The sequence below is a fragment of the Sinocyclocheilus anshuiensis genome, unplaced genomic scaffold (genome assembly GCF_001515605.1).
Source record: "Sinocyclocheilus anshuiensis isolate Anshui unplaced genomic scaffold, SAMN03320099.WGS_v1.1 scaffold160, whole genome shotgun sequence".
Lineage (NCBI taxonomy): Eukaryota > Metazoa > Chordata > Actinopteri > Cypriniformes > Cyprinidae > Sinocyclocheilus > Sinocyclocheilus anshuiensis.
Window position 1 is genome coordinate 616,590 of NW_015554119.1, and position 9,648 is coordinate 626,237.

Sequence of the window (9,648 nt, forward strand, 5' to 3'; positions counted from 1 at the left end):
CCTAAAAAAATTACTTAAATTCATGTGGAAGTACTAAAATGCCTAAAACAAAAATGCCTAAAAAAAATAAAAATAATAATAATCCGAAAGTACACAAATAAAAGCTAAATAATAATAAATACTATATCAGTATATAAAATAATAGTATAATAACACAACCTGCCACAGTTTTAACATTTCCTTATGGAAACTTTACAGCTTTGATGGGAAAAAACACACTGTTACTTACCGTGTATTAAACAGAGCAGCTTTTATTGCGATGGATATGGCATCAAACAGGTTTCCGTCACACTGCAGAAGCTGCACACATAATTACGCATTTAAATGAATGATAAATTAACAGCATATAGATAGCAAAATATTTCATAGTATTTAAGGAAAATATTTAATTCAACATTCTCTTCCTGAGAAGTGAATATGAGGATGCTGTTATCACCCTCTTCTGGACAGATATGCGAGTCACTCACCAACACGTCCACATACAGCACCCAGCAGTTCTCTCCCGGGCAGATGCAGAGGGAACGCAGGTCCAAGCTGTGTCTGTTGTTGAACACTTTACAGAGTGTGTTACTAAGCTCCACCCCCAGCTCCTCCCCTCCACGCCCCTCAAACTCTGGAGTGGCGTTTGCTGAGCTACAAAAGCAACAACATGTCAAGCATTTCATACTCATTTACTATCAAAATGGTGAGTAAACTGATGTGACATTAGAATGCATGTCATGAACGTATAAACAAGCATCATCTATGGATATTCATTGCTAAATTGCATATTTATACACTGAAGTCCCTGCACTGGTCAATTACAGTTCCCACTATGTACATACATGGACTAAACTGTCAAATAAATTGCATATTGTCTTATTAATTGAGTATCTCAGTATCGTATGCATTAATCCTTGGAATTTATATGATTTAATGGTTAAACTTTTTTAGTACAAATAAATATGTTAAAAATAAAAAATGTCCAGAGATGTACTAAATATGGCTCATAGGATAACTCCTTAAACAGAACTAACTTAGATATTAAATGTTGTATATTCACTACAGAAATTTCCATAACTTTTCCAGGCCTGAAACCAATATTTGTAATTAATACTAAAACTAATAAAAATTGTTACTGTTAATTGAAGTTAAGCTGAAATAAATATAAAATATAAATATTGAATGAAAAACAAAGTTAGAAATGTTGCTTTGGCAGCTAACTGAAATAAAATAAGTTTCAATGAAGTACTAAAATTACTAATAAAAAAAATAAACTGTAGCTAAATAAAAATGACTAAATCACAACAAAATGACTCAAATCTTTTACATTAAAAAGACCACCTAAACATATAAAAGCTTATTCAAAATATTAATAAATACTACAATAGAATGTAAATAAAAATATAGCTTGTGCACCTACATATGCATTATGTACCAAACTGAGAAATGTCTAAATTGCATGATGATTTTTAAAAGCTATTGCACAGTCATTCTGGTAGTGATTTACAGAGTGGCTGTAACGATGGATGCTTGATGTCTAATTTGCACCTATAAATATGATGATCTCTAAACACTCACCAGTCCACAAAGAACTCCAGATAACCTTCATCTGGCACCATGGCTTTGGGTTTACCAATCTCTGCCTTAACTCCTACAAGAACATCTGTGTGACCCTGTCAAACACATCACACAACATCATGAATTACAAAACCGCTGGTGCTATTACTGCACATAAAACTGTTTACTTCCACATACAAGACTGATTTTAGCAGAACCAGCAGTGTTTGACACCACGTCCGTCTCGATCTCCATGTGTCTGTAGTCTTCACATTCTCGTCCGTCCAATCTCAGGTCATCCTGTCAAAAATATTCAGAATTTAACCCTCATGTTTTGTATGGCGTCTCAGAAAAGTATCAGGTTAATGTGATAACATATAATTTGTTTATTTTCTACAGTGTGTTTCTGCTTAATTGACACCAAGCAGGAAACTGTTTCTATCCTGAATGGCAGCCACCTTTCTGAAGTCGTTTAATAAAAATAAATGATCAAACGTGCGATTTTACTTACTCGAACTCCATGCATAATATAAACCTTCTCCGCTTCGCTTACTTCAACCGCCGCCATGTTTCAAACACACGCAGTACACTATGCGTCATCACAAAGCGCGAGAAGCAGACTGCGAAGGCGGAGCCTGGAGTTAATCGCCCAATCATATGCCAGTGCGTAAAAAGAGGGCGGGAAGATTTGCGAAATTTGTAATCTGATTGGATAAGAAATATGTCAAATCCTACAGCAGGACCTTCATTCAACGCACATGTGTGCTGTGCAGTATATCGTGAATGTGGTAAGTATATTCTATTTCAACAAATGGAAAACGAAATGATTTTGGTCATATTTAATACGCGTTTTACAGTAGATTGTAGATCGTTGATAGGTCAGATTTTTGGTTTTGCGTATTCAGTTGTATACTGTAAACATAAAGTGATCAATGGTTATGACTATACTTTTACAGTATTGCGATGCACAAACTGAACCATCATAATAATTTTTGACTCTTTACAAAAAACTGTACTGTGTTACTATGATACAGTGATGGTAATACCATGGAAATTTGAGATTCACTATGGCAGGGTTTTTCAATATTTTAGATGCCAAATTGCGGCAAATTATCATCCTCGTACGAGGGACACCCATCCGAAAATTTAAAAGGCATCTATATAGTTTCTTGTATAAAGACCCAATTTATACTGTGCAAGATTAACATTATAAATTTGTCTAAATATTATTTGGAAATTATTAAGTTTCAATTAAGTTAATTATTAGTTTTTTTTTTCATCTCATTATAGCACGTTACTGTAAAATTTATTATTTATTTTCTTATTTTAATCTAATTTTTATTTATCTATTTATTTTAATCTACATTTTATTTTAATCTTATTTTTATTATTTATTTAATTGTTATTCTGTGATTCTAGCTTATTAAAATTTTCTACTCATTATAGTGCTTTACTGTTAGGTGTATTATTTATTTTAATCCAATTTTTGTTTATTTGTATATTTTATTTGAATCTTTAATTTGTTATGTTATTTTTATTTTGTGATTCTAGCTGTCTGAGATTATTATTAATCTACGGCTTAAATTGTCTGTTTTCTTTTGCAGTTTGATTAGAAGGAAAAAAAATTTAAAAAACAAGAATAAACTTTGCGTCTGTCAACAGACCGAACCAAGATGCTTAGTGACGGTGAAGCTAAAGAACTGCTGTCATTTCTTACTTTGGAGATGAGAGCTGATGTCAAAGGTCAGGCTACGGGATACATCCTGGGCCTCACAGGGAATCGGGATGGGTGCCGGTACCTGCGGTCCAAGCCAGACTTTCTCAAAGCCTTGGTGACTCTAACCTGCGACCCCTCCATCGCCATTGTCAAGGACTGTTATCATGCCCTGATTAACCTCTCAGCAGATGAGACTCTTCACCAGCCTTTGGTCAAAGAGACGGACTTACTGGCCAGACTGTTCCAGAACCTCCTGGACCCGGAATATATGTTTGCAGATCGGATTTGTACTATTCTCAGTAACCTGAGCCGACATGAGCGGACGTGTAGAGATGTGTTCAACACTCTGCAGGAGCAGAAGATCAGACTGGACAAAGTGGTGGAGATCTTCTGCATGGAGGGTTTCAATAAGAAAGCTTCACTTCATTATCTGGGACCGCTGCTGTCCAACCTCACACAGCTGCCTGAGGCACGACACTTCATCCTGGACAAGGACAAGTAAGCTGTACTATGGCATTATGATGGTAATAATTCTATGGTACTGAATAATTACATTAAAAAAACACTGTACTAATCATAGCACTATTTTTAAAACCATGGTATTATCATAGTATGTGTAAAAACATGACATTTTTATTATATATGTCCAAAAACATAATATTATCATGGTAAAGGTAAAAAACATGATATTACCATGGTACATGTTCAGAAACATGGTATCATCAGGGAACAGTTCAAAAAACATGAAATTACCATAGTACATGTTCAAAAGCATGGTATTATAATGGTACAGGTCACAAAAACATGGTATTAGAATACGGGTTAAAAAAAACATGATATTATCATGGTACAAGTAAAAAAAAAAAAAAAAAACACCATATAACCATAGTAAACCTCCAAAAATATGGTATTATCATAAGTATTAAAAACAACAACAACATGATAGTACCGTAGTACATGTTCCAAAGCATGCTATTATCATGGTACGGGTAAAAGAAAAAAAAAAAAACATGATATTACCATAGTACATGACCAGAAACATGATATTATTATGGTATGGGTTAGAAAATATGATATTACCACGGTACATGTCCAAAAAAATTGTATTATCATGGTACGGGTCAAAACCCCCCCACAATATTACCATAGTACATATCCAAAAACATAGTATTGTCATGGTACGTGTCCAAAATATGGTATTATTATGGTATGGGTCAAAAAACATTATATTACCATGTTACCATGGTGATTGCATGGTGATTGTTTTATATGTGTTTCTACAGGTGTGTGATTCAGAGGCTTCTGCCGTACACACAGTACGAGGAATCGAGCACCAGGCGAGGAGGGGTGGTGGGAACACTCCGAAATTGCTGCTTTGAGTATGGTAAGAGTTATTCATCACGATTGGTTCAGTAATCTATGGTAATAGCATCTGATAAATGACTACATTTAAATGTAAAGAGCATGTGATTTGATTGCTGCAAATTTCATCCTTGAAAGGAAAGCCAATGCAAAAACTAGTCAAAGACAAATGAATAAAAATGCATTTAATTCTCATTAAACATGCCTTTTGTCTATACAGCTCATCATGAGTGGTTGCTCAGTGATGCGGTGGATATTTTACCATACCTTTTATTACCATTGGCTGGACCAGAAGAGCTCTCAGAGGAAGAGAATGAAGGTGATGCTTTTTAAATCATCTGGAGGTTTATGCTCTCCTGATCCAAGAACTCCAAATAATTTTTGTTTGTAGTGTAGAAACAAAAAAGCATTACTTTTCTTTCGTTTGTCCAGTAGGTGGCGCTGTTTACTAATTTTGATGATACACGGGTTGAATGTTTATTGTATTTCCCACAAAGTGTAAGGAAAATGGAAGGAGCAAAGTGGAAATACCATCATTACAGCAGGAGGTTGTGAATTTGCAAAGCAAGAATCTTTGTTCAAAGTTTGCGGTTTCATAAAAGCTGTTTGAAAAGTTTATATACACCATATTTTCCACGTATTCCTCATGCCTTTCTGACCAAAATAGTAGAGAAAGCTTCCTAGTTAATAAGTGACCTTAGAAGACCTTTCTATAATCCTTTCATAGTCTGTATAACTATAGCCCAAACAAACTTCAATCTATTTTAATAAGAGTATATTTGGACTATATAATTGGCAAGCATGATATTTACTATTTCTTATACTAAAGGTTTGAGATTTGAACAAACCCTGAATGATAGGATTGACAGCAAGCACCACTTTTCCTTCTGAAAACGTTTTAAAGGTGAAGTGTATGATCGTTGTGCCATTATTTTAACCGTAAACAATTACATACTTCACCTTTAACATAAGCATTCATGTAACTCTTACTGAGTTTTATTTGCATTTACAGGTTTGCCGGTGGACTTGCAATACCTGCCAGAAGATAAAAAGAGAGAAGATGATCCTGATATCCGCAAGATGCTCTTAGAAACCTTGATGCTCGTAAGAACAACATTTCAAATCTTTCATCAATCAAATCTATCATTTTCCTGTATTGAAGTTATTGACAACCGTTCAAATGTTTGGGGTCTGTAAGATTTTTAAATGCTTTTGAAAGTCTCTTTTGCTCACCAAAGCTGCATTTATTTGATCAAAAATGCAATAAAAACAGTAATATTGTAAAATATTATTACAATTTAAAATAACTGTTTTCTATTGGAATAATTTTTTTAAATGTAATGTATTCCTGTGAAGCCAAGCTGAATTTTCAGCAGCCATTACTTCAAGTCTATAGAGTCACATGTTCCTTCAGAAATCATTCTTATATGCTAATTTGCTACTCAAGAAACATTTCTTACTATTATCAATGTTGAAAACAGTTGTGCTACTTAATATTTCTGTGGAAACTGAGATACTTTTTTTCAGGATCCTTTTATTCATAGAAAGCAGCATTTATTTGAAATAGAAATCTTCTGTAATATTATAAATGTTGTTACTGCTGCTTTTAATCAATTTAAGGTGCTTTAATGTCTTTAAAAAAACTTTTGAACATTATATATATTTTTCCTCCTTTATGTTGGCTTGGCTATTCTTTAGTTCAGTTTCTTAATGATCTATTCATTTTCAGTTTACAGCTACTAAAGTGGGCCGACAGATTATGAAAAACAAGAACTCATATCCCATCATGAGAGAGTTTCACAAATGGGAGAAGGATTCTCTTGTGATTTCAGCCTGTGAGAAACTCGTCCAGGTATAGTCAAAATTCCTCTGAAAACATTTAAGGCAGCAGTGCATGTATCCTTCGCTGATAAAGCAATCCCAGAAAACACTGCAATGAGCTTAGAGAAGAAAACTAATTCAAGATGGCAGACAAGTTGATATTACGAGACTATTTTATCCAATATTTGTGGGTACTGTGTGTTGTTTATGCTTAGTGTATTAGCTTATAAGGTTCCATTTCAAATTAACGCAGTTCCATCCAATTGCATGATTGCATCTCTATTGCATCACTTTTGCAAGATCATCACATGCAACGTTTTCTGTCGATGTGGATTGTTGTGCTTTGGAAGACCCCAGACAGTAGACAGATCAGGTCCAGTTCTCCAAAACCAGGATTTATGAGTTTGGTCGAAAAAAATCGAGAGACACTAATTTGGTGGAAAAAGCCTGTTCCTTGCACCGTGGCAGCGTACAGCCCCATGGAAAAGATGTCACAGGGTCTCCTATTAAAGCATGATATTCTCCATAACGTCTGGGAGATCCCTTTTGAACTCCAGGCCAAAAGCAGTGGTTCGGCAGTTTGCCTCAACCCAACCATTTTAATTAGCATCAATAAAACAGCTAATATGCCAATCACAGAACGAGGCTAATATTTATCCAGGATTAATGGGCGCTTTTTCATAATGCAGCAGTTTTTAACTAACACGACTTTAACAGCTACAACTCAAGTTACTGAAGTTTTTCCATGTTGTCGGGTTCCCGAAATTGCTACTTGGGAATGACAGTAAAAGTGAAGCGCTGTCTGGCATCTCATTAGCTCCCGTCCTGCATCATTACCACTTTTCTCTCGATATGCGACTCTGACGGAACATGTTGAGGTCCATTAGGGTTTCATGTGCAATTATGTGTGTCTTTGATTAAGGTTTTGATTGGAGACGAGCCGGAGGCAGGAATGGAGAATCTGATGGAGGTGGAGATTCCCAAAGACGTGGAGGAAAAACTGAAGGAACTGGATGCCAAAGAGCAGGAACAAATGGAAAAGGACAAACAGGAATCCGAAAAGAAGCAAAATGAATCTCCAGAGGGTCTGGAGAGATAAACAGACATCAAAGCCAATAAAAAAACTTTACTTCCACAAATAGAGACTCTGTCAAGTTAAATGTCCAGCATCACTGAATAAAAGGTTCTGCATGAGATACCTGAGGATCATGATGCGTAGAAAATATTAGATTCTAAATGCACAAACCTGGTTATGGAAGAACATAGTTGGTTTCTATCTGGTTCAAGCTGGTTTATGTAGTTGCACATTCCACTAGCAGGTGGAGACCCGGTAAACCATCTTGGATAAGAGACCATGTGGTATGACTAGGTCATACAAACTTAAAGTGGTTTGTTGCTGGTCCAAGCTGGTCTAGTTTGGATTGTCAACCACCTAAATCAGCATGAAGCAGCTACAAACCAGCTCAAAAACAAAGAACCCACCTTAAATTGTGTTTAGATTTTCCAACAGGGTTAAAGACTTTGAATGCCCATTAGCTGTATCCTGAAGCTCATAATAAAGACACTTTGTATCAACACAGTCTGTAAAACCTAAATAAAGGGATTTTCATATCCCATTATTAGAGATAGTCTTTGAAATGACTGTGAGGTGATTAGTAATGAAATTACATTCAACTACAAACCTATATGAGCTATACAGATTGTGACTGTAACTTTAACTCTGTTACAGTATTTTGAAACTGATAATCTGTCAAGTTCATGTAAAAGGCTGTAATAAGAGATGAGGCTGTTTTGGACATGTCTGTTCAAAACTGTAGTTTGCTGCCCCCGTGTGGATATAATTCAGTTTTTAAAAGTCTTAACTGACTTAAATGGAGAAAATCTGTCCATCGTACGTTGGATTTCCTAGTCTCCGGTGTCAAGGCCATATATTCTTTAGAGCTGCTTTAACAAGATGTGAAAGGTTTTATACAAATAAAATGTACTTGACTAGGAGAAAAGCGACCAATTAATATAAATATGTATATACTTCGACTACACAAGCCATATTTGCGGTTCTGGTAAGTCAATAAAGCGTTACAGTCATGCAACACCAGCTATTTTCGTTGCCTAGCAACGTTGTTACGCCAGGGAGTAGGTCTTCTAGCGGCAGGGTGGTAATGCATTCATTTTTAAAGGGGTCATATGATGTGATTTCAAGTTTTCCTTTCTCTTTGGAGTGTTACAAGCTGATTGTGCAGTTTATATGTATGTACAACAAGGTTCATAGTTGCGGTTCTGGTGGGTCAATAAAGTGTTACAGCCGCGATAAATACGTTATGGCGCGCAAAAATGGTTCACATCGCTGCGCGAGACACCCATAGGGGGTCGCTATTTTTGATGCAGAAGGGTCTTTCCAGCCGGAAGGAAGGTAATTGTTGCATTTACTAAAGCATTTACTAAATAAAATAACGTTTGTAATTACATTTCTGAATGAAAATCTGTTTGTAATTGAAAAAAAAAATTTGAATTTTATTTTAAAGATGATAACTGGCATAAGAATATGAATGAAAAGAATCTACATCACTGGCAGAGTGTTATTGAAAGTCATTTATCTGTAAAGCCACAGGTGCCTGAGGCAATATTAATTCTTCTGACAGGCTGGTGAGTTTTAAAATGGAGATCCAGGTTTGATGAGGCCCTCTGCTGAGCGCCGTGTATGTTGGCAGTATTGAGGCGAGATGTTGAGCAGGTGGTAAGAGAATTAACCAGGAAGCCCAGAGAAAGCAGATGGATGTATGCCACTGAAAACAGATTCTACAGCAGGCCAGCGCAAACCAGGAAGAATAACAAATTACTTAAAATCAGTCAAAATAACACTAGCGCTTAAATAAGTGTCCACTGGGGTTATCATCACATCGCTGTGGTCCACATTTTGAGATGCCACATTCAAACTTCAACAGAAGAGGTCACATTTTACATCTTCAAACCACAAAAATATGAAAGAGAAAAGCAATTTGAGGTCAAACCATGCTTTAGACCAGACTAAACTGCTTAAAAGCCATGAGGTTGTGGTCCATAAATGGTGTGAAGCAAGCAACTGAGAAAAGGTGACACACTTTGCTCTGATGACGTGAGTAACAATAAGCCGTGTTGGAGAAGCTATAGTTCACAAGCTACTGGCTACTAGTAATTTAGAGTTTGAAAAACCACATTCAAGATCTTTTAAA

At 35.7% G+C, this 9,648-nt stretch overlaps 2 protein-coding genes across 3 annotated transcripts in view; one reads left to right on the plus strand and one right to left on the minus strand.

The window, feature by feature from the left end:
- The window catches only part of LOC107670021 (exosome complex exonuclease RRP42-like), a 6,119-nt gene extending 3,965 nt beyond the window's left edge, over positions 1-2,154 (minus strand). Inside the window, exons 1-5 of the mRNA XM_016462485.1 lie at positions 2,051-2,154; positions 1,738-1,839; positions 1,561-1,655; positions 468-633; positions 230-300 (exon numbers count right to left, since the gene is read on the minus strand). Coding sequence (XP_016317971.1) covers positions 230-300; positions 468-633; positions 1,561-1,655; positions 1,738-1,839; positions 2,051-2,107 — 491 coding nt within the window. The 5' untranslated portion in view covers positions 2,108-2,154. The remainder of the gene's footprint in view (positions 1-229; positions 301-467; positions 634-1,560; positions 1,656-1,737; positions 1,840-2,050) is intronic.
- Positions 2,155-2,292: 138 nt separating this feature from the next.
- On the plus strand, positions 2,293-7,616 carry LOC107669970 (protein HGH1 homolog). Of its 2 annotated transcripts, none has more exons than XM_016462405.1 (7): positions 2,293-2,327; positions 3,144-3,754; positions 4,540-4,640; positions 4,839-4,937; positions 5,631-5,722; positions 6,348-6,470; positions 7,362-7,616. In XM_016462405.1, exons 2-7 carry the CDS (start codon positions 3,213-3,215, stop codon positions 7,536-7,538), a joined length of 1,134 nt encoding a protein of 377 aa, XP_016317891.1. In that variant the 5' UTR covers positions 2,293-2,327; positions 3,144-3,212; the 3' UTR covers positions 7,539-7,616. The 2 variants fall into 2 exon arrangements, with proteins under 2 accessions (XP_016317891.1, XP_016317892.1); XM_016462406.1 differs by having other exon boundaries at positions 3,202-3,754.
- The last annotated feature ends 2,032 nt before the right edge of the window (positions 7,617-9,648 follow it).

Bases quoted from the DNA above. Each gene is read 5' to 3' on its own strand.
- LOC107669970 (XM_016462405.1), top strand. From the start codon at position 3,213: ATGCTTAGTGACGGTGAAGCTAAAGAACTGCTGTCATTTCTTACTTTG. The intron at 5,723-6,347 runs GTAAGAACAACA...ATTCATTTTCAG, and splicing joins TCTTAGAAACCTTGATGCTC to TTTACAGCTACTAAAGTGGG. The intron at 6,471-7,361 runs GTATAGTCAAAA...TCTTTGATTAAG, and splicing joins CCTGTGAGAAACTCGTCCAG to GTTTTGATTGGAGACGAGCC.